A 27,566-nucleotide genomic window follows, 5' to 3' on the forward strand; every position below is an offset into this window, starting at 1 on the left:
ACTTATTTATATCTTATTTTAGCGAAGGATTAGTCATTGATGGAATAAGAATTGTGACTAACAACACACTTTGCAATCTTGTCTGGTTGTATTTATATGAGAAAATTACTGTTAAGTTTTGTTTTAAAGTAAACAATACATTCTTGCAATGTTGCATTTAGTTTAGTGATATGTGGATGACTCTTTTGTATGACATAAATGGATTGTAAATGTTTTTGAAATCTATCCTAAATTTTTTAGAGGACTAGTATATCAAGTTATATAAATATAATGTGCTTGAATGCATAACATATTAGTTTATGTCAGAAACAAAGTGAAAAATGCAAATGTGTTAGGTAAGAAATACAAGTATAATCTTGATGGGATGCATTTTTGTTAACGTAAAGTGTCAAAGTAGTCCCCGACTATATGTCATTTTAGTCCCCGAGTTTATAGGATTGTCAAAATAGTCGCCATCTATTTTAAAATTGTGCTCTAAGAGGATTATTCAACCCCAATTTAAAAAGTCAGAGAACTATTTTAACACTTATATAAACTCTGAGATTAAAGCGGTTTCATGTAAATAGTCAGAGACTATTTTGACAATTTACTATTTTATTTACTGCTGACACTTCATTTCATATTTGTATGATCATTTATACAATTAAATTAAATTAAATTTGATAGTGGTTTAGCAATTGTAAGGTATATCAAGAGTCATTGTTTATGATATTATTGCCAAGGTTATGATTCATATTTGTTTATTTATGGTCCTAATGAAAGCAATGAGTAAACTATTTGTGAATCAATTTCTTTCTCAATTTAATATGTGTTCAATAGCCATTAAATTTATCTCAAAATTAATATATTATATGATTAATCCATTAAAATTTATTTACATGTTTTGTAAAGTATATTTAATGAGCATACAAGTTAAAATCTTTGACCCAAATTATATATATTATAGAAATATTCAAAAAAGTTAATGCAAGTGTAAATAAAACAAAAAATCATAGAGTAAATCATTAAATAGTGACATTAAAAAAAATGACTAAATAATGAACATATAAGTTTGAATAAAATATAATTTATAAAAATACCACATAATTTTCATTTATTTATTTATCTAACACCTAAACATTCATTTGTACCATTTAAAATTTTAGATCACATTAATAATATCATAATCTCTATTAAAAATTGAAATATACATTTTCAGGCATAATTTTGTGACATCGAGTTGTTATTAATATAAATATTAAATTTTGGGTGTTAGATGTGTAAATAAATAAGAATTGTGTGATATGTATGTAATTTTTTATTTATTAAGATTAGTCTTAGTAATCACTCATAATTAATATTATTGTATTTCATTTTATTTCAAAACTAAATTTAAAAAAAAATAAATAATAAATTAAAAAAAAAGGCCATAGAATGGGTTGCGTCTGTCACGTGCCGACGTGCTTTAAAATTCGTGAGTTGCCAAAAAAACACAAAATATAAAAAAATCCTAAAAATCACTCAACAATTGTAGTTAGAGAGAGAAAGCAAGCAGGAGGAGAGAGAGAGAGAGAGAGAGGGAGAGAGAGATGGGGAAGGCTGTAGAGAAGAAGAAGAAGAAAGGCCGCCCCTCTCTCCTCGATCTACAGAAGCGCAGCCTCCGGCTTCAGAAGCTGCAGGAGCAAAAGAAGAAGCGAAACCCTAACCCTAGCGCTATCCCCAACCCCTACGCCCGCTTCCCTATTCCCTCCGCCGGCCGCAGCTCCACACGCCGAAACCCTAGCTCGGAACCTAAACCACCTTCTCCGGCAGAGGATGGGGATGATACGGAGGCGGCAACATCAATGGAGGACGATGAGGACGACGACGAACCAAAGGAGAGAAGAAAGGAGAAAAAGCTCAAATTAGTCCTCCACCTCCCTCACCCCAGCACCACTTCTTCAGATTTGGCATCCTACGCAGCCGAATCGAACGGCACCGTCACTGAGAAGCAGCAGATTGACACCTTGGCAAAGGTTCAATTGACTAATCATCCCTAAATAATAGAAAATTACCAATTTCATGTTGGAATCGCCGTACCCATGCTTTGTGATGCGGCGATCCGTTGTTCTGCAGGGAAGTGGCCCTGGATTTAGTGCTTTTTGGGGGATTTATAGATTAGGCTGGCTTTTGTACGGTTTTGGTCCGGGGATCGGGAATCAATGCGCTTACTTCGGTTCGGTGAGCGACTTTATAGGATTCTGCTCCAGTTTGAAACTTGTAGGATTTCCGCGGTGCGATGTAGTAAGGCTTTTGTATTTGACGTGGTCAACTTCCTTTTTCTGGCGATCTTTCTTGTTTTGCTCTTTATTTTATTTTAATTATTTAGTCATTTTTTGCTTTCCCCGTATTCGAACGCATTAATCATGCTCTGCTTCATTTATCAGTGGAAAATGTTGGTTTTTATTTCATAGAATTTCTCTGAATTTCCCTCTGCTTTTCCCAGCTTTTGCGGCAGTGGACCTGCTTGCTGAATGTGGATTCTCTTTAAAATTTGCTTTTTTGCAACTGTTTTCGCTCTTTCTTTCTCATTATATTTATATATATATATATTAATATAAGCGCATACGTTGCATGATTTCAGTTGACTAATTTTGGATTTTGTTTTCTAGCAGACAGAAGGAAAAAATTCTGCGTGGAAAGCGACAGAAGCTCCTCAAGGTATACTTTTTGTGCATTTATTTCATGATAGAAGATTTCTCCTCCATCTGTATGGAGATTTTTAGTTGATTTATTTGTTTATTATATATGATCTGTGCAGGGACATCTGATTTGGGCCCCGCAATGCCTCTGCCAGACAAAAAGTTATTGGAATCCATCCTTGATAGGCTGCAGAAGTGTGTTCCTGTTTTTTTTTTTGTTTTCGGATTATGTGGTTGCAGATTGCTGATTTCTGTGTTTTGAGTTGAATTTTATTTTTTTTTTTACCGACCCACTCTTCATTGCCTGCAGGAAGGACATCTATGGAGTATTTTCTGAGCCTGTGGATCCAGAAGAGGTCTAATTTATCTATCTTCCTCTTTTACTCTCTCTCTCTCTTCTATGAACAGTACTATTTTCTTTTCTGTCAGCTGAGACTTGATGATTTGATGCTTGCTCATGTAGCTTCCAGATTACTTTGATATCATCAAACAACCAATGGATTTTGGGACTGTGCGAAACAGGCTCTCAAGCGGAGCTTATAAGGATTTGGAACAATTTGAGGTGAGAAATAAAGCAGCAATGGTCTTCAGGTCCTTTAATTTTTTCCCAAATTTATATTCTTTGTATTCTCAATGATGACATATTTTTTTGGAATTTTTTGCCTTTTTTAGTTGGCTGCACTGTAACAATTTAAGTGCACAACTTTGGCACGATAATAGCTTTATGTGGAAGTACGCAGCTTTGAAATATGAACTGTGTTTTAATAAAGATTGGTGAGCTGAATGGAGGGTATTTATGCAGCATCTGCTTGCTGTCTTAGTTAATCTCTTAAAAATGCATCATGCAGTCTTTAAATTATGTCTCTTTAGTTGCCAAGAACTTCTTGTTTTTGTAAATTTTTTTTCATATCTGGAAAAAAAAATATATTAAAGATGAACCTTTTGTGAAGTCTTTGGCATTGTTGCCAAACATAAGAGTTGCAGGCATGTAATTGATGTCATCCATGGATAGCTTCTTCATTGGAACTGCTGTCAATCTTGTGTAACTACTTTTTCAGTGTTTGAGTTCTTTAACTTAAATTTGATGTACTTAAGGCTGTTTTTAATTATTTGATTGCTTTTATTTTATAGCATATTAGGGTTACTCAATGGCGCAATGGTTAAAAGTCGTTATAATCCTCCAGTAACTAGAAGTATTTTTGAAAGGCTTTTGGTTTTTCTTTGTTATCTGTAAGCATAGTAAGACAAACAAACGATTTTGTTTAATGCTTCTTCCTTGTAATTCTCTTGCATCATGTATCCTATAGGAATTCTTTTTTATGTTTTTATATCTGATGCATGTCTTTGTAAACCTTTGTTTTGTCCCTTCAGAGATTTTACAATTTCCCAACTTAAAATTTAATTTTGTGGTGTTTTGTTGAGGAACAATATACACTTTGTTTCTGATATTTTAAATTCTTTAACTTAAGTTAGTTGATGATTGGAACGACAATATAATGCTTGAATTTTATGATTAAAATGTTTTCTTATCTTGACATTTAGTAATCATAATCCGCTGAAAGGTTTTAACTTGTAACTTCTCTTTTTGAGGGCTTATTATTACGCTAATCCTTTTGCTCTACTTTGCAAGTTAATGGAATGAAAAGTATCAATCATTTCAGTCAACGCTGATGCAGTACAGTTACCTTATTCTGTTATTTTCATTATGATGCTATGTCTTCTGCATGAGACAAGAGCTATAGTACCTATCAAATCTGAGTTTGCTTTTTCTGTTCAGAGCTCTAAATTTGTTAACAAACATTCGCCAGTATGAACTAATTCAATTTTCGATTTTTATGGCGAAAAATAGCAAACTTGGACTGTTATTATTATGAACCATTATGTTTTATATGCTTCCTAAGGATTTTCTTTTTGCTTTTTCTGTTCAGAGCTCTAAATTTGTTAACTAACATTTGCCAGTATGAACTCATTCAATTTTCGATTTTTATGGCAAAAAATAGCAAACTTGGACCATTATGTTTTATATGCTTCCTAAGGATTTTCTCATGCAGTTTGACATTCTTATGCATTCATTTTGACTATTGTCCTCATTCCATATGCTGCGTTCCTTTTAGAAGTACTAGGTTTCAAACAACTGATACAAAGGCAAAAGGTCATCGTCATGTTAATTTTGTTTTATTTAAGGCTTAATTATTAGAGTTCAGCACTTTTTTGAATTGAGATATAATTTATGTTTTTTGGAGTTTGCAAATATTCCAAGTAATTATAGTTGAGATAAATTTTTTGCATCTGAGAGTTCCTTCATGCATGACACTGAAAATACTTTTAAGGTTAATTTTGTTAATGTTTTTTAATCGGAAAATTCACGTGTAGCAGAAAGTTGTTTTGTAGTTATATATCTCACACCTAAACTTTCATATTTACATATAAACTTTCATAATCTCACACCTAAACTTTCATATTTACATACATGACACTTTGGTGCTTTAAATCTATGCATGAAAAGGTGTATTTTACTTTTAAAAAGTGTTGGTAGTGCTATAATTTATGTGATATTAGAGATTTGAGTGTTATCTGTGTAAATATGATAGTTTAGGTATGAGATATGTAAATACATAAGAATTATGGTCTATCTATGTAAATGTCTCTTTTTAGTAATTGCATGATTTTGACATGAAGCACACAGAAAAACTTCACTTCATTCTGAAGTGATGTGGAATAGCATCATGATTTGTTGTGGTGGCGCATGCTTTAATAGTATTTTAATTTTTCTTTGCTCTGAACAGAAGCATGCTTTGTAGCGGTGAACTGTGTAATTTAAACTATGTAGCGTGAATTTCTACATGGGTTTCTATTCTTTATTTACTTGTTTACAGTGAGTAGTTAACTCTTTTCTCAGTTCTTGTTGCTATAACCATGATTTTATTATATTGCATCGCATTTTGTATGTTCTTATTTGTCCTTTAGATGTGCTTTCTTCTTTGGTTAACTTTGGATTTCATATCTCTAATTCAATGTGATTACTTATTTTTACTACAAAAATTGAACTGTTTTTGAGGAAAAAAATATTGCTCATACAATAATATAGATTTTTCTATTTCTGTCACGCTTTTAATGATAAGACAATTCATGTAGACTTAAAAGCTAAATTTTTTTATGTCTGTAAATAGATTAGCTGTGCTGTATGGATTTAAGTATTGATGATAGAAAGTCATTAGCAAAAAAGTCGGTAAAGATAATTATGTTACAAAAATAAAAAGGATATATTCAGCAATGAGTATTTTAGAGGGATATAAGGGATGCATCCATTGAAGATAAGGTAGTGAAATGTAGACTTGGGGTGATCTTGTCTGATTCAACAAAGGGATTGACCGAATGTAATTTGGATTGAAGTTATGCCAAAGGATTTGTGTAAAATAGTTTTAACATTTTACCACTTGGGGATAATTAGATGATTTGTAAAGCTTTTGGCTAATTGTTGGGATAATGCTAATGGTATTTCTGTCACGTTTTTAGTGATAAGACAATTCATGTAGACTTAAAAGCTAAATTTTTTATGTCTGTAAATAGATTAGCTGTGCTGTATGGATTTAAGTATTGATGATAGAAAGTCATTAGCAAAAAAGTCGGTAAAGATAATTATGTTACAAAAATAAAAAGGATATATTCAGCAATGAGTATTTTAGAGGGATATAAGGGATGCATCCATTGAAGATAAGGTAGTGAAATGTAAACTTAGGGTGATCTTGTCTGATTCAACAAAGGGATTGACCGAATGTAATTTGGATTGAAGTTATGCCAAAGGATTTGTGTAAAATAGTTTTAACATTTTACCACTTGGGGATAATTAGATGATTTGTAAAGCTTTTGGCTAATTCTTGGGATAATGCTAATGGTGGTGATGATGATGATGATGATTAATTTGTGCTTTTTCTTCTTCCTCGTGAACATAATTAGATATTTCATATCTGTCAATAAATCTCTTTACCGTCTTGATTTCAAACTTTGAATTGGTTTTGAGAAACATCATGTTCATACTAATAGACTTCTCTATTAATTTCATACTTGTACTGATAAAAAAATATTATTGAGATCTGAAGTTAGATTATGCATGATTGTAATTAAACTGGTATATTGTAAGCCTAAGTTTGGCCAAAAGGCAGCATTTTCATATCAGTTAAGCCCAAGTTTTGGGTACTAAATAAGTCATCAAAAATCAAGCTTAGTGTTACTGATATGAAAATGTTGCCTTTTGGCCAAAATATTAGAAGGAGATTGATAAATTATCATATTACAGCTAATTAATTTCATGCATGGGAAAGAAAGTGGGAGAGGTTGAAGGTAACTTGGATAGACGTGCAAAATAATTTTCACAAAATGGTGCACAAGGAAAAAAAGGAGTGATGATTTTATAAAGTTGACCTTAAATGGTTGGATTAGGCTAATGATGATGTTGAATTTTTGCTTTGTTTTTTTTTTTTTATAAATTTGATGTCACCCTGTAATGAGTATTTTTATAGGCTTCTGTTGCCTCTTTACTCTGGAACTGTTTTATGCTTATGGCTGATTTTCTTTTTCATGGTTAATTTTATTTTCTGTAATAAAATAGATGTTTTGGACATTAGAGAGTTTTTTCAGTGGGATTGCATACTCCGGTTCGCTTTGTGCTTAGAAATGTAGTTTAAGGTTCTTTACTCTGGAACTGTTTTATGCTTATGGCTGATTTTCTTTTTCATTGTTAATTTTATTTTAAGGTACCCCCATGTACATTGATTGGTGAGCTGCGCTTTAAGACACCGATTAACCAATTAAAATCATGGAAGAATTATACTTTTCCGCAACATCTTCATCCTTTTCTTACCAAATTTAGAGAACAAAATTATCGTGGCATTTTTGTTGCTAGTAGTTGGTCAAATTCTCTTAAAACTGTTTGTAACTATTCTGATTTGTCTTTCTTGAACAAGTTAGATTTGAACATTTTTCAAAATTTTTTATTTTTCCTTAACCATTGAGCTGGAATACTAAAACCCCGCATTTCATGTGTGACTAGCAACAACAAAATGGCCTTTTTTTTTGGGAATACTTACAGAAATACCACTCAATTCCTATGTATGTACATCTGTTTTTCCATATATACCAGCTTACGTATGCATGAAAAGGCGTGTTTCACTTTTTTTAAAAATTTAAAATGGTTGGCATCTTTAAGCGACATTAAAGATTTGGGTTATATAAATGTAAAATGCAAAATTTAGGTGTATGTAAATTCATAAGAATTGAGTGGTAGTGTGAATGCCCCCTTCTTTTTGTTAAAGATTCATTTCGTATTACATTTTTTAATTGTTCCAATTTGAAGGCGGAAGCTTTAACAATTTGCAAGGAATTTCATCTATAATCATTATTCCCTTCTCTCTAGTGCAATGTCCTCTTATTTCTTTGCCTTAATTTAGCTAGCTCGATCAGTTGCATTGAATAATTGAGCAACACTTGGAGCTGATCTTAGGACAAAAACTGCATCTGTAATAATAGGGGCATTTACATACATGCCACGCACTTCCTATGTATGTACATATCTAATATCTAAACTCTACTTTTTACATTTATGCCACCCAAATCTTTTATATCACTTAAAAATATCACTATTTTATCTTTTAAAAAGTGAAATACACCTTTTGAAGAATAAGTATGGTGGCGTATATGTAAAAATTGAAGTTTAGGTGCTGATATATAAATACATGGGACTTAAGTGGTATTTTTGTAAATCTTCTATAATAAAATCAATTGATGCAGGATGCCTTAACAATTTGCAAGAAATATCACCTATGATCATTGTATCTTGATAGCTTTCTCTCTATCGCTACCTCATTTTATCACTCTCTTCCCTCTTAGGCTTAGTCTAAATAGATCCCTTAGTTGCGTTAATTATTCGAGCGACACTTGGGAGATTTCAGAATTCACGGATCACAAAATACTAAATTATTTTTAAATTCTTTTCTTGGAGTGTAAATAACAAATACAAGAATTATAAACCAAATAATAATAAATTTATCAAGTAAGTCCAAAGAAATTAATAAGAATTTTGAGCCATGTAAAATGAGCGACCAATTGTGATTTCACTGGGAAAGTAGTATTTTTTATGTCAAATTTTAACTAAATCAAGAGAACTAATAAGCTAATATCAAGTTATATAAGACAAAATAGGAACAACAAATGCAATAACCAAAATATTAAAGTAATCTTGATGCCAATGCAAGGAGATTACTTCCTTGGAATTAGATATTGCCCTTCTATCACACTATAAGGAACCGCGCCTTCAATTTCCACATTGAAGATTGACAATTGGAAAGAGAAATCTTATTCAACCAAAATTATCAAATTATATGCATTAGAACATCTTTGCATGAATTTTTATCCCAGATTGTTAGATATGATTAGCGTAATGTCAACTTATTTTGATTCTGATAACTGTTAAGTTTATTTGTTTACATTAATCAAAATCATAAATTAAAACAGTCGTACAAAATCCCATGCATAAAATTATACAGGCATGATACAACACATGAAATAGACTTGCTAAAAGGGCAACAACCAACTATATAGCTGAACAAACTCCATTGCTTTCTGCATCACTTGCTCTCAAGAATTAAAAATACCACAACAAATAAAACCATTGTTAGCAAGTTATATGAATTTGAAGAACCTAAAGCTGGTAAACCACTCTCATGAATTGGAACCATAGGCAGTGGTAACAAACTATAGTCTCAATGTCTCGTACCATTCTGCTCGACTTTGAAAATTCAAATTTGATAATTTGAGCTTATGATATCATCAAAATGTCAACCCAATAGTAACTTCAGGTTGCAATTATAGTAAATTGATTCTATATCAAGAGCTAATGCAATTACAAAATAAAAATTTATCATTTCTCAAGGCTGTCATTATATTTGTCCCGAACTAATGAAATTACAAAATACAATTAAATAAATCAACTAACAAAAATAAATAAATTTTCCTAAGGTAATTTTTTAATGTGATGCTTCTGATAAGAATAAATATATAGATTTTCATTAAATTTACTCGGATTGGAAAAATTTGGTTAGAATATAGTATTTGAAAGCAACTCAGGACAGATTTTGTATTTATTTTATCTTATAAAGTTATAAATGAATCATCACAAGCAGATCTACCTTGCCAGTGAACAAAAAATCTTTTAAATTCGCATCATGTTTGGACATAATCTTGTCATCTAAAACAACCTCACGAATAAGTTGTGTGAAATTAAATTATAGGGTATTGGATTTGGACTCAATGAAAGTTGCAAATAGAGAATAATCCAAGGAATTGACAATGGGATCATGAAAATGTTTAAAATACGACGATAGAAACTTGATTTACATTAGAATGTTCTAGAATTTTTTATTTAGAGCCATTAATTCTAATGTGTTGCAAAATCTTACTTGGTCATACCTTCTTTGGAGTCATTTTCTTAGAAGTTTCTGATGTTTTAAATCTACATGCATCGTATCTTTATCATCATGTTTAAATTTCACATACCTTCTTTAGAGTCATTTTCTTAAAGTTTCTGATGTATCAAATCCAAATTCACCATATGTTTATCTTCATGTATAAATTTGACATCCCTTTTGGCCACATCAACAAAAAACATGGAGTTCTCATAATCCATTGTATTATTCTCTCAGGTTTTATATGGAATTGATAAGTATTTCGTCATGGAGAGCTAATAGATACAAAAAAGAAAGGCACATGGTGAGAGAGAGAGAGAGAGAGATGGGAAATAATATCAAGTAATGCTTTATTCAACTACAATTATTTAACTTACCCCAAGGGGTATAGGTTTGGATAATTCTACAATAATTAAAACAACCACACAACTGGAATATAATAAGTCTAGATAGAAATAACCCTAATAAAACAAAATTCAAAGGTTGGAATGTAGTATGTAATTAATTTGCTGCTCGCGATGAACCTAATTTTGGATTGGATCAGCATCGTTAACTCTCATGGGGTATAAGAAATAATCCTTTGGAGAGTTAAGCTAAGGATTCTTATTTTGAAAGTCAGGAAAGATGATTTAAAGCTCTTCGCGAGTCATTGAAGAGGTGTTTGATGGTAGATGATCACTCCATCAAATAAAATATTGCTGTTTGACCAAAGAACCTTTTGTTACTTCACCTGATAGATTCTGTCCACAATTGGGATTGGTGCTAGAGCTGGTAAAAGTTGAATTTGTTATTGACAAGGATGCAAAAAACCCTTTTTAAGAGTTATGTGGGAAACTTTTAGGCTTAAATGTATATTTTTATGGTATTAGGTCATTAATATTGAAAGTCAGATTAAACTTATTGTCAGAAGGCTAATCGATAAAGTTTTGCTATCAATTTGCAAATCAAATCTAAACCTATAAAGTGGTTTTATGATCTTCAATAATCTCAAAATTTAACAATAAGTTTTAAATTTTAGTCCATTGATTTAGTTAATTAAACTCATCTGGCAAGCAATTATCATATGATATCGATAAATATTTTTTTTCTTAGAATATATTTTATTTCAATTCACAATGTAGTAGGTTGCCTTCCTAACCTTTTCCTTTGCTTTTCGGTGCTCCAAAATTCCATCCTTTTCATGCTCTGTTACTTTAGTTTGGACAACTAGCCTTACGTCTAAGTTATATATTGGCACAACTTAAGTTCTGATATTAATTTGGTAAAGAACAACTCAGGTGTAAGGTTTCCCAGTGATTTTATTTGCTGAATTGTATGAAATTGTGAAAATAGAATATCACAAAATACTGAATTATTCAAGAAATTGTTTCTTTAAATAACAACATCAAATATAAGAACTATAACCTAAATGATGATGAAACGATGAAGTATATCAAAATAAATAAGTGAGAATTTTGAATAATGTAAATTTATTGTGCATTTGTAGTTTAATTCTTTTAAATGATAAGAAAATTTTGGTAACATTATGGTAGAGATATTTTCTCCCAAAATTTGGCTGTTGCACTTGTATCTCGCTTGAATGATACATTTAGCTTGCACACACATTTTGAAAGTGAAAGAAAATTGTATTCAATGAAAATTATCAAATTACAGTTTCAAAACATCTAAGACTCAACTTTAGGTTACTTTATATGGTTCACACAAGTTTTTTTGTGATTTTTGATAATAATCAAGTTCATATTTTAAATTTGATTAAATTCAATAATTAAAATAGGCTCATAAATATATCTTCACACAATTGCACAGACATACAATAGACGACCAATTGTACCGTAGAAAAGTCAATTGTAATAGACAACCAATTGCACCATATAAAAAGTTAATTGTTTTCTTCATTACGTGTTCTCAAGAATTAGCAATGCCAAAACAAACAAAACCAAATAGCTGTATAAATGTGGTCGAAAAATAAAAAATTCATAAACCAATCTTGTGAATTAGAATTATTGGTTATGATACCAAACTATAGTCCCATGTCAGATTATTAATATCGTTTAAATTTTGGTTAATGAGATAAAATTGTTTGTGATATATTAGGTTTTTTGCTACTTTTGCTTGCATATGCATATTTGCATCTAATAGCCATAGTTGTGTTTATATCTTTTAAGATAATTTTGTAGAAGATGACAAAAATTGGCCCCCACTATTTGTTAAGAACCAATATAATCTTATATTTTGAAAGGGCTCGATATAGTCCTCAAACTAATGATTCACAATAGTCTTGCCATTCAAACTAATTGAAATTGAATCTAATTGTGTTAAAAGAGGGGTTTTAGAATGAATGTTTCTTCTTGAATTTTTTAATAAATCTAATTTTCTTCTTATTTCCTTATATACAATGATTATTTTGTGCATAAGAAGAGCGGATTTGAGATTATGTAGTGATACCGGAGGAGAAAGACCCAAACCACAAGAACAACTTTTATTAATATGGAAATAAGGTTACAACACACTCAAACTAAAAATAACATTACTAAAACATAAACCAACACAAAAAAAACTCCTCTAAGGTGTATTCCAAGGGCGGTGGAGGTCGGCTATGTGGTTCGGGATGGTTGGCAAGGATGGTGGCAGCAAGTGAGTGCAAGGACAGCATGTATGGAGGGTTGTAGGTGGTCGCCGACAAGCGGATTGGTGGCTGGAAGGTGCTAGATAACAAGGGCAGATCCGGGACATCAAGGTAATTGTTGTAGGGGTACTGGCAGAAACGGGCTGGACAACAGGTTGTTGTAGCGGAAATGGGGTCACAGGGGGAAGCGTTTGGGATGGCCGGTGACCTCAAAAGTGTCTCCTAAGGGCGGTGGAGGTTGGTTGGGTGGATCGAAATGGCTGACAAGGGTGGTGGCAGCAAAGGAGAGTTGATGGCAACAAGGGGAATGCACAGAATTACGATAACATAAAGTATGGAGGGTTGTAGGTGACTGGCGACAAGCGGATTGGTGGCTGGAAGGTGCTAGATAGCAAGGGTGGTTGCAGGTGGCTGCCGACAAGCGGATTGGTGGCTAGAAGGTGCTAGATAGCAAGGGCAGATCTGGGACAACAAGGTAATTGCTGTAGGGGTGCTAGCAGAAACGGGCTGGACAGCAGGTTGCTGTAGTGGAAACGGGGTCACAGGGGGGAGCGTTTGGGGATGGTCGGTGACTAATGGAAGCGGAGAAGACGAAGTAGGAAAGGTACAAGGGGAGATACAATCACCACCTCAGAGTAGAATATAGCCGGAGCACCGCCACCTTTTTGGATTCAACCCTAGAATAGGGAAAAGGATTCAACACAAGAAATTTGAAATCAACTCACAGTAAAAAAACTTCTTAGACTCTTAGCAAACTAGTATGTATATAATCCTAGCTAGGTGGGAAACAAGAAAGGAAAGAAGAGGAGAAAGGAAAGAGGAAGAAAGGAAACTCCTACAAAATGAAGTGGTGAGAATACGTAGAATGGGCATTAAAGTCCTTCCCTAAGGAGAAGAAGCAGAAAAGGAAGCAGGAGGGGCGGGGGAGGCCGCTCGCCCTGTTAGAAACCTCTCCCGGGCCACCCGGCTCGGGATCATCCTGGACCGGGCCCCAAATGGATCGGTCTGGCCGATCCACCTCTCCCACTCGCACGTGACTCTTCTACGCTTGCTCCTGCTTGCATGGGAGCTCTCCGCACCCGCATCATGTAGGTTGCGAAATGACTTTATTTGTTTATAATAAATATTTTTTATTTTAATTCCATTGTAATAAAGTGTAATGTGTTTATTTTTCATGCAAGAATATTAAAATTTTAAATTTTTATATTGATTTTATTGAAATTGCTTTTTAATAAAGAGAAGTATTAGTTTTTGTTGTTAATTTGTATTGTTAATATAATTGACATTAAAAATTAAACGAAAATGGTCAAAATTAAAGAGCTACTTGAGATGTATAAATAAGGTTACTTTTTATCATGCATTATAAATAATTGAAATCATTTCCTTAAACAGAATAAAATATTTATTTCAATTTTTTAATTAATTTCATCAATATAGTAAATAATGTTAAAAAAAAGCTACATTAGATCTATAGAAATAATACCATCTAAATATCATAAAATCTATTTTTAATTTTTAGCTAACTTATGAATAAAAGCATGCATAAATTTCTCCAAGTATATGTTATCGTTAGTACGTATCCGATGTGCATATATGTAAGACAGGACCGTGGGGATTGATGTTTTTATTAAAAAAACCTAATGTGCTATGCCAAAACCGAAAAGAATTGATGGAAATTCTTATGAGATGCAAGAAATCAAATAATAAAACCGTCCCAAGGCTGGAACAAACTGAATTATATGTAGAGCCTGCGGTAAAATGGATGGATGGAGGTAAACCTTGACCCAATGCTCAACGCAAACAAGAACGTTGGTATAAGACCACAACCCTATCCTTGCAGTGAGGAAAGAACCTTGGTACAATGGAAGACGCCACAAACGTGGTGGAAATCTGCTTGATAAGTCGGGAAAGAACTCCTTAGGCGATGACCTAGAGTTTCGTTGGAATCCTAAGGAAATCGTGGGAGACAACCCAAATACAACTTTTTTTGGCAAGAATCAGAAGCCCCTTTCTCATTTAACATAAGGTTTTTTTGGCAAGAATCAGAAGTCCCTTTCTCATTTAACATAAGATCTATATATAGCTAAAGCTTACAAGAAAATAAAGGAGAAGATAAAATATCTTCTAAAACAAATAAAAACTACATCAAGTTGGCATGCAAGTCATTAAACCACAATAAAAAATACAAAATATCCAGCCATAATAATATGACTCATTTATCCTTGGGCTTGGAATAAGTTGACAAATCTTTTTGGCTCTTTCTCCTTAAATCCCCATAAATTGGCTTGAGTCCAAGTCTCCTGAACTAATCCATTAAGAGCTTCTTTCACCCTCTTTGCACGGCATCTAGTAATTTGCCCACATGGAACTTGCATTAAATCTTCTCTTGAAGTCGTGTTATTGTCATCCATGATATCATTTGCATCATTCCCCTCTTGAAAAAGATTTGTCCTCAAATCAGTGTCTGCATCAAAAGGACTTAAATCGGTAACATTGAAAGTGGCACTCACATTATACTTAGTTTGTAGATCCAGCTTGTAGGCATTGTCGTTGATACGCTCAAGTACTTGGAAAGGACCATCTCCTCTTGGAAGTAGTTTGAAATGCCTTTGTTCTGGAAATCTTTTCTTTCTCAAGTGTAACCAATAGAAGTGTTCCTTGCAAAACAACTAAAGTCTTTGCAACTCCAAAATGTCCCACTAATCCCCCTCCATGAGATTCCTGTACAAGCAATTCTTGCAAAGAACTTTTAGGCACACATAACTTATTTTCTCGAAATAGAAACCCATCATGTTTAAAGAATTTACCGCAAGCAATTTTATCAAAAGCTTGATATATTCATTACACTTGATATTCATTGCAAAAATCAACATTATTAAGGTATAAATCTTTAATATGTTCAAAACCAAATAACTTTGCATCAAGAGTAGATAGTAATGCATACATTCGAGAAAGAGCGTCAACAACCACATTTTCCTTACTTTGCTTGTATCGAATGACATAAGGAAATATCTCAATGAACTCCACCCAACGAGCATGCCTTTTGTTTAGCTTGTGTTGACCTTTCAAGTGCTTCAATGACTCTTGATCAGTGTGAATCACGAACTCCTTAGGCCAAAGGTAGTGCTGCCAAGTTAATGCATACATCTCCTTGTCATAAGTTAGATAGTTTAAGGTGGCCCCACTTAACTTTTCGCAGAAATAAGTAATTGGTTTTCGCTCCTGCATAAGCACAGCATCTATGCCAATACCGAAAGCATCAGATTCAATTTCAAATGTTTTAGAAAAATCAGGTAAAGTCAAAACAGGGGCGTGGATAAGTTTTTCCTTTTGAAATGCATTTTCCTGCGCTTCTCCTCACTTGAACCCAACGTTCTTCTTGATTAATTCAGTGAGTGGTGCAGTTATGCTACTAAAGTTTTTCACAAACCGTCGGTAGAAACTAGCAAGTCTATGAAAACTACGAACATTGCTTATACTAGTGGGACTAGGCCACTCATGTATAGCACACACCTTTTCTTCATCAACTTGTATACCCTGCACACTCACAACAAATCCTAAAAAACAATTTATTGGTGCAAAAGGTACAGTTTTTCAAGTTACCAAATAACTTTTCTTTTCTCAAAACATCTAAAACAAGTTTTAAATGTTCAACATGATCCTTTAAGTTTTTGCTATATATCAAAATATCATCGAAATTGATCACAACAAATTTTTCAATAAAAGCTCGCAAAATATGGTTCATTAGTCTCATGAAAGTACTAAGTGCATCAGTCAAACCAAAAGTCATAACTAACCATTTATACAAACCATATTTTGTCTTAAAAGCAGTTTTTCACTCATCGCCTTCTTTCATCCTAACCTGATGATATCCACTTTTTAAATCAATCTTAGAAAACACACAAAATCTATGTAACTCATCTAGCACATCATCTAAGCGAGGAATAGGGTGTCTATACTTTATCGTAATATTGTTGATGGCTCGACAATCCATACATATTTTCCAAGACCCATCCTTCTTAGGAACTAGAATCACCGGAACAGCACATGGGCTCTGCTCTCTCTCACATAACCCTTCTCTATTAGTTCCCCAACCTGCCTTTGTAACTCTTTTGTCTCCTCGGGATTGCTTCTGTAGGCTGGACGGTTTGGAATGGTGGCTCCGGGTATAAAATCAATTTGATGCTCAATCCCTCGAATGAGTGGTAAACCATGTGGAATATCCTCAGGAAAGACATCTTGAAACTCTTGCAAAAGAGAAACATCTTGAAACTCTTGCAAAAGAGAAACAATAGAACTAGGCAAAGTATTGTCACATTCATTAGTGTTTAAAAATGCCTCTTTGTAAAGAAGTACAATCATTTGTTGGTTTAAAAATAATGTCCTCTTGATCTCACTTGTCTTTGCATAAAAATTCTTTTGTTTTCTTTCTTCGTTTCTCTTAATGACTGCTTGTTCCATTTTTCCGTTTTCTCATTTGGGTCAGCCTCTTTATGTTGATCACTCCTTTTCGTTTGACAATAATCATTTTGCAATCTCACTTAATCCTCGTAGACCTCCTTTGGTGTCATTGGTACAAGAGATAATTTTATCATTAACTTCAAACAAGTATTTATTAGTGAAACCATCTTGTTTAACTCGTCGGTCAAATTGCCAGGGTCGGCCGAGTAACAAATGGCCTGCTTGCATTGGTACTACATCACACAAGACTTCATGTTCATATTTTCCAATGTGAAGTGAGACCAAAACCTGCTTGTTCATCTTCACCTCACCACTATCATTAAACCATTGCAACTTGTAAGGCCGGGAATGCTTGATGGTTGGCAGTCCTAGTTTTTCAACCAAAACCAAAATAGTGCGTGCTAGCAGCATTAGTACAACTTCCTCCATCAATGATCAAACTACATACCTTATTTTGTACATGACACCTAGTGTGAAAAATGTTCTCTTTGAATTCCCTCTCATCAAGCTTGGTCTACACTTAAAGCCCTTCTGTGACTAACAATTCTCCTGTGACCGCATATTCTTCACATTCAATATCCTCTATTGGTGGTATAGAATCGATTTCGATATAGAGTCAATTTCTAATTCTTCATCAGTCTCAATCACTCCATTGTCTCTTATCACCATGATTATTTTGTTAGGACATTGGTTGGCTATATGACCTCTGCCTTGACATTTAAAAATTTAATGTCTCGATTTCTAGAAGTGGAAGGGTCAATTTTCCCTTGAGTTCCTTGGCTGATTGTCTCTTGTCTTGGCTCGAGTTTGGACTTTGCAATTGGTTTGTCCTCTTTTTTCTGAAAATTTGGCGTTCATGACTAACCCACACTAGTTGACAAATGTGGGCCACCCCTCCTCTTGAGTTGTTGTTCTACCTTGATGGTCACATGTAACACGTCCTTCAACTCCACATAATGTTGCATGCCACTTTATCTTGGATTTCTGGGTTTAAACTATTTAAGAATCTAGCCATAGTAGCTTCTCGGTCCTCTTCTACATTAGCCCGAATCATAGTAATATGCATCTCCTGATAGTAATATTCCACACTTCGATTACATTGCCTAAGCCTTTGTAACTTCTGATACAACTCTCGATAGTAATGACTTGGCACAAATCGCTTCCTCATAACAACTTTCATTTCTTCCCATGTTTCTGTGGGACGTTCTCGATTTCTCCTTCTACTCCCACCAACCTTCTGCTCCCACCAAAAAATAGCATAATCAGTAAATTCAATGGCGGCCAATTTCACTTTCTTTATTTCGGAATAGTTGTGGCAGTCGAACATTAATTCCATCTCCATTCATGATAGGCTTCAGGATTGTTTTTGCCTTGAAAAGAAGGAATGCGCATCTTAATACCTGCCAAGCTGTTATCGTCTCTATTCCTAATGTCTCTAGCTTGTCCACCATAACACCTCCTCTCAACAAATAAATCTATATCGTTCTCTTCATCAGATCCAACCTCATAATATTCTTCATCCTCCTCTCTCACTCTTCTCGGTGAACTCTCTTTTTGCCTATTGGAAACATTTCGTGGTTGTCTTTGCTGGATTCCTCCCTCTACGCATTCCAATCTTTCATGAATTTGCTTTAACTCAACCTTCATCATTCTTCTCATCTCCCCCACCAATGCTTGAAATTGGAGATTAGGAATGGCAGACTGTCTTTCCTTTTCTTCAAAATTCGTTTGGAACATAATTGGGGACTTTCAATAAAGGTAGCTAAGCAAGAATTCGAAATTAACAACTCAAATCAAATTCTAAATTGCTACAAATAAGAAAAATCCGAAATGCTGAGCAAAACATTGGGATGATGATAATGAAATACGAATTTTGATATAATTTTTTGATATCTTGAATCAAAATAAAAGCACTACTAAACTGATTTGGACAATCATATCAAGAACAAGAAATGATATCAAGAACAACAAGAATATCAAAAAAGAAATAAAATAACAAGAAATTAACATAACAAGATCACATCAAGATGATTTGTATTTCAAGAAACGAAAATAACAAGAAATGAAAATAAAAAGTTCACATCAAGAACAACATTTATCATAAACAATATCAGGAACAAGATTATTTGAACAATAACATGAACACTGATTTGGATAATTTGGATAATAAACAGAACAACTTATATGAATAATAACGAGGACAATCGCATGAGCAATAACAATGTGAATATTAACAAGAACACTAATATGAATGATTGTGAGAGCAGCTAATTTAACTATTAATTACGAAATGAAATTACCAATTGGATTACTTAGTAAAAATCGGACATAGACGAAAAATTGGACATAAGAAACAAGAAAATAACTAATCTCATTAATTATCTAAAAAAAAAACATCCAACAAGAACATAAAAGCCCAACAAGAAAATTACGTGTTCAAGAACCATGAGGCTCTGATACCAAACTGATATGCATATATGCATGACAGGATCGTGGGGATTGATGTTCTTATTAGAAAACCGAATGTGCTATGCCAAACCAAAAAGAATTGATGGAAATTCTTATGAGATGCAAGAAACCAAACAATAAAACCGTCCCAAGGCTGGAACAAACCGAATTATATGTAGAACCTTCGGTAAAATGGATGGATGGAGGTAAACCTTGACCCAATGCTCAACGCAAACAAGAACGTTGATAGAAGACCGCAACCCTATGCTTAACGTGAGGGAAGAACCTTGGTACAATGGAAGACGCCACAAACGGGGTGGAAATCCACTTGATAAGTCGGGAAAGAACTCTTTAGGCGATGACCTAGAGTTCCGTTGGAATCTTAAGGAAACCGTGGGAGACAACTCAAATGCAAGTTTTTTTGGCAATAATCAGAAGTCTCTTTCTCATTTGACATAAGCCTATATATAGGCTAAAACTTACAAGCAAATAAAAGAGAAGATAAAATATCTTATAGAACATCAAAATACTCTTCCTCCACTCCTCAGGCATCTTCCGTAATAAAAAATACAAAATATCCAGTCGTAATAATATAACTCCTTTATCCTTGGACTTAGAATAAGTTGACAAATCTTTTTGGCTCTTTCTCCTTAAATCCCCATGAATTGGCTTGAGCCAAGCCTGCTGGCTCTTAATGGCTTGAGTCCAACCATTAAGAGCTTCTTTCACTCTCTTTGCACGACATCTAGTAATTGACCCACATGGAACTTGCATTAAATCTTCTCTTTAAGTCGTGTCATTGTCATCCATAATATCATTTGTATCAGTATCTCTTTATTTACAATTAAGATGAATATGAGAAGAATATTTTTAACACAATCAAAAGGTTGAAATAAGGTTAAATTTATGTCCTTCATTTAGTAGCTTAGTAAAGATAAGTTCTTGAACATAACCTTTTGGCAAAATGGTACAAATTTAAATAAAATATATTAACGTGATACATAACCAATATAAAAATAAAGTACATCATCAAGCACTTCTTTGTTGTATGTTTTTTTTTGTTCTTACAAAAAAAGTAAAAAAAATGGCTACTGCATATTGCCATTCAAAGCAACCAAACCAAAAAGAATTGATGTGAGAGTCGATATAATTCATTTAATTGACCTTTTTTTAGAGTTTTATACCCAAAAAAAATTAGATGCCCTAAATAGATTCCCACAACAAAATCCAAAGTTAATCTTAAAGTAAAAAAACTTTTATGGACTTACAATTGATCTTCAACTATCTTTTAGTTGAAGATCCTCATGTGCACGATTACAACTTTAATTTTGATGGTGATTGACTCTCCATTCCAAGATCAATTTAATCTCAAGAATGATCCTAAAGAATGCTAAAACAAGTAAATATACACGTTAACATTGAATGTGATTATGAAGATCTTTGCAATTATATAACTTACCATTTCAGTCTTGTGAGTTGAAGTTTGTGTTACTTGATGACATTCAAGATGCTGACCTATTTCATTGGTCACATTCACATGAACTTCCATATTCTTATGCTTTTCTTGCCACAAATGCTACTATTATGTCTACTTATTTTTATCACACTGAAGTATGATTGTTATCTATTTGATTTATTTCATCGAGAATTTATGGATTATTCATTAGGAGCCTTCCTTCTCATCTTCAATGGCCTACCATTCTTAGAATTATTATTTGGTGGCAATGGTAGAATTTTATTACTTTTCTACTATTCCTCAATGTCATTTGCAGGTATAATGTTGCATTGATAATTTTTTCTTTATGCTTTCACAAAATTGCAACAATCAACATGGTCTTTTTGTCACCCATATTCATTTTACACTACAATGCAAATGCGTACAAAAGATAATTCATTCAACTATCATCCCCTGCAATTATGTGATTTGGACCCTAAATCTGATGCTGCTTGTATTATTTTTTTCAACCACATGTTTAAATCTTGGGCCTAACTTGTCACCTCATTTCATGGCCTTCTCTTTAGTTTCTAAGATTCTTGCTATAAACATAGATCTAATGTGTTCAAGCATTGAAATAATTTGACAACTTTCTAGCATCAAAGATGAAGGCATTGAAATATTCATACATGTTGTTAAGCTACTAAATATGATTTTGATCATTCATTAAGATGATTTTCATTTAATCATCAGAATGCCACAAAATCTATTTTTTTCAATTCTTAGATAGTGCTTTTGAATTCACTATGTCCTTGAAGTTGCTGCGCTTATCGATGTTGTTTCAATAAATTAAAATTCTTAGAGCAAATATGTGCACAATCTATTGGTGATATTAGGCAATCTATTCTCAAAAATATAAATTAACTGTTTTTTATTTTCTTTAAGTGAAGGTAAAGTTGTGTTGATTATCAAATATTTGTTCTTCCAAGAACTTAGAAAGCATTTCTAGCTATCAATTTTAACCATTGCCCATGGAAGTAGGAAAAACTGTTGTTCCTATCAATTGTAGCACTCTTGAAAGTTGAAACCCTTGTCGCCCCTTTAGAAAGCACTCTTTAACGCCAATTGCTAGCCTACAAATTAATCAGAAGCCATTTTTTGCAATCACAGTAAACATAATGCCTTACAAATATTTTTCTACCATACAAATCCAAACCTTGCTTTATGCACTAAAATAGTTGAATTTCGTTTGGCATTGCAATTTCAAGGCAATAGTGTCAAATTTTTAATTGGTTTTTCCTTTTTATGTGGACCAATTTATGAGCTTTTTCAAAACCTTCTTAACTCACGCTTTAGACTCATGCAACTTTAAGTCATTTATAACTTTCATTCTAAATATATTAATCTATGGATTGACTCTAATTTTATGAATATTTTTTCCTCGTACCTTTGTAGAGTTCAAGGTTTTATTGGGATAATTTAATGTGCAAGTATACCCCTACAATGATCTCATTTGCCACAAATTGCTTCCCTCATACTTGGAAATATATACAACACCTTTCACCATTATACACAATTCTAGTTGCTTATCCACTTTGAATTCACCAATTTTGCACAGGTTATTTTAACTTTTAAATGTTGAAAAGCTTGTCCACTTTCAGGGCAAGTACTTTTTAACTCTATTTTAGAATTGGAAGTTTGCTATTTGGCATTACTATATCACTATAATGAATGCTTGCATCATTATTAAAATTTATTCAACTAATATCATTATCATTTTCTATTAAATTTTTAGTTAAATAACCATTACAATAAAAAAAATGGTGTGTTCCCCTTGTTCCTTAGTTTTATAAATTTAATAGAATGGGTTCTAGTTTTCAAACTGTCATCATCCTCTAACATCTCATAATCACTATTGTTAATTTTTTTCATAATCATCCTCATTATCACACCACAATACTCATTTACTTCCATATTTTTTTATCGCCCTTTGTTATTTGCATATCAATCGTCTCGATCAAACCACCAAATAATGGTGTAAATTTTGATTCTTCAATCCACTAAAAAATAACATCTTATATGATCTACAGCAAAATTCACATTATTTTTCCATTTTTTTTATGTCATGTCATGAACTAAATATATTTTTGCTATCCTACAAATATATCTCAAGCTTAAAAAAGAAATAACTATGATTGGAAAACTTAACCTAGGGTGGATGGTGAATTTCTCGTCCCTTCCTCATGCATTTTCTCAATTTGCTCTTATGGAAAATCTTACCAATCTGATGAATACTTAAAATAGATAAAAATAATAAAAATAAATTATCATTCATCCTTGCTCAGGAAGCTTCACTTGTTCATCTTTGTCACTGCTATCTGCTTCTCTTCGTATATGCTTCTCAGTTGTCTTTTGGCATTCAGATATGCATAGGTAACCTTTCATCTCTCACCTGCATGCCACCTTTCCCGCCCCTTCTCATGCTTCATTTTTTTGTGTAGGCTAGTAAAGATAATACCAAAATAAAATAAATTTTCATACCATAAGTGTGTGCATACTCTACGAGTCCTTACTTTAATCCCCAGTTTGGATAAATTATATCCAAACGTATATTAATCCTTTTTTTTTCCTCCAAAAGCTTGTCCAATGCTATGTTATTTGTTTTTTAAAATATTATTCTATCCACGTTTCCTTGTTTCTCTATCAATTTTTGCCAAATTTTTAAAAATGAATTTTTGATAGTCCTATTGCTTTCTTTTGACATAAAAATGAATTTTTTTAGTTCCTTACTCTCATACTTCACGAAATAACTTTCATATTACTATCACTTAATATATTCCCAGTTTTTGCTCTTGTTCTTCCTGTAGCTCTTTATCATTGTCATTTGATGTATTCTTTTGATTTGTTTCTTACATTATGATCATGAATATTACTATATTTGTGGATATAGATAATGATATTTTTAGTTATTTGATATTATGCATGAACATGTATGTGTACCTACACTTCTAGCCATTTCAGTTTGTTTTAGGATATTTGTGTTATGATTCATTTCGTTTGAAAATGCACGATGATATGTGTGCCTCAATAGCTTTTTGGACCTGTAATGCTCCACATAGCTCATGAAATTATTATATTTGTTAGTAATTTATTGTGAATATTTGGGCTGATTGTCAGAGCTTTTGAATCATAGTGTTCATTTTGATGAATGCTTTGTTTTGTAATCTTTATGACTTAAATTGTACTTTTTCAATTTTTTGGGATTACGCTAAAGTAGATGATGATTGATTGAACTTGATGTGGATTTTTGGCATATTCGGAGATTTACCATTGGTGCAAATGCTTTGCCTTGAATATTAAATTCCTCTTTGAATTCATCATTACTAGGCTGCGTGCCAAACTCTAATGTGACTTCCAAATTCTGATAAATTTAATATTTAATGGATTATTTGGTCCGTATATTGGTTATTTTTAACGATTGAACTGGCTTTGTGTGTCCATTGGGATTTGTTTTAATTTTGACAAACAAAGAGGAAGCTTAAATGTTTCTTTTCTCAGTAAATTGGACCATTTAAAGATCTTGAATTTCTGTCCAATACAATTGAAATGAATTTTTTTCCTTCCCTATTTTATCGTAGTCAATGATCGTAATCCTTGGCAGATTTTTTGTTTAGGGGCATGTATATACTTGCCACCGAATTCCTATGTATTTATATATCTAACTCCTAAACATAACTTTTTACATTTATACCACCCAAATCTTTTGTATCACATCAAATATAACACTATTTTAACTTTTAAAAAGTGAAATACACCTAATGCATAGTAAAGGTGGCATATTTCTAAATATTAAAGTTTAGGTGTTAGATATGTAACATAGGAATTACGTGGTATGCATACAAATCTTACTTATGTTTGTTAAACCTCATAATTGTAGAATTATGGATACCATTTTTAATGTGATAGGCAAAAACCTCATAATTGTGTTTAGGTCCTTTTAATGCATTTAAGCATGGACCTCTAAAGATTCGCTGAATTAAAACCTCTGAATTCCTTTTGAAATGTATTGAGGTTCTTAATCTAATTTCAAGAATATTTCATTTACTCCTTATTTGCTCTATTCCTATCCAACCAGATGTTGCAGTTTTTTCCAATTTTCCATTCAATTGGCTGACCAATGGCTAACCTTAATTTGTATCGCGTATTTGAGAATGCAGAAAGACGTTTTCTTAATAAGCTCGAATGGCATGCGCTACAACGCACCAGACACAATTTACTTTCGGCAGGTAACTATAATCTTCTTGTTATAAAGGACATTTTCTTGTACAAGAAGCTAAAATTGTTTTCAACTCAGGCAAGGTCGATACACGAACTCGCCAAAAAAGGTTTTGAGAGCTTAAGGCACGAAGGTGTTGGCGGCGAACGAGAACCAAAAATAGTACGACGAGGTAGGCCACCTGGCACTGGCAAAAACAGCTTCAAGCGGCCGGTTGGTCGGCCTCCTGCGGAGCGAACTGGTTCTGAATTTTCGTCTGAAGCTGCTCTTGCAAATGCTTTGATTGGAAACCATTCGTCTGGCTTAAAGAATGATTTTTTGAGGGAAGGATCAGGACCGGATCAGCGAAGAATAGCAGATGTATCCATCAGGCCTACTCAGTTTTTTCATAGCTCTGAAGCTTATAGTTTAGGCAGTGAGCTTAAATTAGTGAGAAATGAAGATTATTCAGGTTTTTGATGATTAATTCTCATTGGAACTAATTACTGTGCTGTTATTTTCAATTTTAGTTTCTTATGAGCAATTTAATCTTGTGGGTCTTACTAACATTGCAGGGTCTACGTGGAAGGGATTCCCAAATTATGGGAAGAAACTTAATGTCATGGATGAGAGTCGCCGAAATAGTTATAAGCAAAGTCAGTTATCTTCTTCTGTGCCTGAGTGGCCTGTGCTGGCAGCTTTTGATGGAGAGAGAAAGATATTGTTGCAGGTGAGTGTCTAAAATAACTTTCTTTGATTCATAGAACCTCTTTATTTTTTTGGGAAATTAACATAAGTAGCACAAAATTCTTATGTATTTACATATCTCACACCTAAATTTTAATATTTACTTAGCATTTTTGTGCTTTAAACTTATGTGTGTAAATATGTATGGCTTTTAAAAAGTGACAACTGTGCTATTTTTGTATGTGATATTAAATATTTGAGTGCTCTGTGTATGGAAATTTAGGTGTGAGATGTAAATAGATAAGAATTCTTTGCTATGTATGTAAATGCCTATTATTTTTTTTACTTTTTGTAACAAACAAAAATGTTTTTGTGATTTAGTGATCATAAGCTTCACTTTCCCAGTTGAATGATCCATGAAATCGTTTTTGTAAATATGAAAGTTTAGGTGTGAGGATATGGCAGTTTAGGTTTGAGATATGTAAATACATAGGAATTGTAAGCTAAATATCTAAATGCACCTTTTTTTTTCTTGTTGTTTGTAGCAAAACATAAATGTTGTGATTTAGTGATCGTAAGCTTCATTTTCCAAGTTGATTGGTCCATGAAATAGTTTCCAACATTGCATAAAAATGATCTTACTTGCAAATTCATGAATACCTGCTTTATTCTGAATCAGGTTGGATGTAAATATGAAAGTTTAGGTGTGAGGATATGGCAGTTTAGGAATGAGATATGTAAATACATAGGAATTGTAAGCTAATTTAGTGATCATAAGCTTCATTTTCCAAGCTGAATGGTCCATGAAATAGTTTCCAACATTGCATAAAAATGATCTTACTTACTAATTCATGAATACCTGCTTTATTCTGAATCAGGTTGGATTTCATGTGGAGTACGCGTACGCGAGAAGCTTGGCTCGTTTTGCCGCAAATCTCGGCCCCATTGGTTGGAAGATTGCTGCCAAACGGATCGAGAAGGTTCTCCCTTCAGGGATCAAGTTCGGACCTGGGTGGGTCGGGGATGAGGTTGACGCTCCCCGATCTTATCATCCACACTTCTCAAAGTCGCCTTCTCCCCATCCTTCCTCTCCGCAGTCGAATATCTCCGCGGCATTGCGAAATGAGCCTCACTCAGAAAAGCGAGATGATCTTCCTTCCAATAACTCGGTGGGACAATACTCTCACTCAGGAACTTCTCTTAGTCCTTCCTCAGCTTCTATATCCGCTGTTGCTCACGAGAGATTCCATGATTCCAGTGAAGTGAAAGGTTCATCCGAGTTTCACTGTAACGTGAAGATGCAACCTCTAGCGAACGGATTCAAAGCCTCCTTCACTTCCAATCATCTTTCTCGTTCCAAAATATTCACAATGCCGAGTGCAGCTCGAGAAAACTTCGGTTTGGAAGCAGTAATCCCTTTGCCGAATTCGAGTAAAGGGCCATGTCCGGCCGTTCCAGGTGTCACCGTGGATTCGCAGAAACCTGATTTGGCATTGCAGTTATGAGATAAAATCAGGTTCATTATTTATTTTAT

At 33.3% G+C, this 27,566-nt stretch overlaps 1 protein-coding gene across 3 annotated transcripts; it reads left to right on the forward strand.

The window, feature by feature from the left end:
* Window positions 1-1,536: 1,536 nt before the first annotated feature.
* LOC110022063 lies at window positions 1,537-27,566 on the forward strand. Of its 3 annotated transcripts, XM_020720842.1 has the most exons (10): window positions 1,537-1,994; window positions 2,631-2,679; window positions 2,780-2,855; window positions 2,971-3,016; window positions 3,124-3,222; window positions 25,308-25,376; window positions 25,445-25,817; window positions 25,921-26,075; window positions 26,911-27,201; window positions 27,291-27,370. In XM_020720842.1, exons 1-10 carry the CDS (start codon window positions 1,569-1,571, stop codon window positions 27,291-27,293), a joined length of 1,587 nt encoding a protein of 528 aa, XP_020576501.1. In that variant the 5' UTR covers window positions 1,537-1,568; the 3' UTR covers window positions 27,294-27,370. The 3 variants fall into 3 exon arrangements, with proteins under 3 accessions (XP_020576501.1, XP_020576499.1, XP_020576500.1); XM_020720840.1 differs by having other exon boundaries at window positions 26,911-27,566; XM_020720841.1 differs by having other exon boundaries at window positions 2,634-2,679; window positions 26,911-27,566.

The sequence above is a fragment of the Phalaenopsis equestris genome, unplaced genomic scaffold (genome assembly GCF_001263595.1).
Source record: "Phalaenopsis equestris unplaced genomic scaffold, ASM126359v1 Scaffold000167, whole genome shotgun sequence".
NCBI lineage: Eukaryota > Viridiplantae > Streptophyta > Magnoliopsida > Asparagales > Orchidaceae > Phalaenopsis > Phalaenopsis equestris.

What these genes read in the sequence shown, in the direction of transcription:
- LOC110022063 (XM_020720840.1), top strand. Translation starts at nt 1,569, where the DNA reads ATGGGGAAGGCTGTAGAGAAGAAGAAGAAGAAAGGCCGCCCCTCTCTC. An exon ending in ATCCTTGATAGGCTGCAGAA is followed by an intron (nt 2,856 to 2,970) that starts GTGTGTTCCTGT and finishes CATTGCCTGCAG; the next exon opens with GAAGGACATCTATGGAGTAT. An exon ending in GAGAAATGAAGATTATTCAG is followed by an intron (nt 25,818 to 25,920) that starts GTTTTTGATGAT and finishes CTAACATTGCAG; the next exon opens with GGTCTACGTGGAAGGGATTC.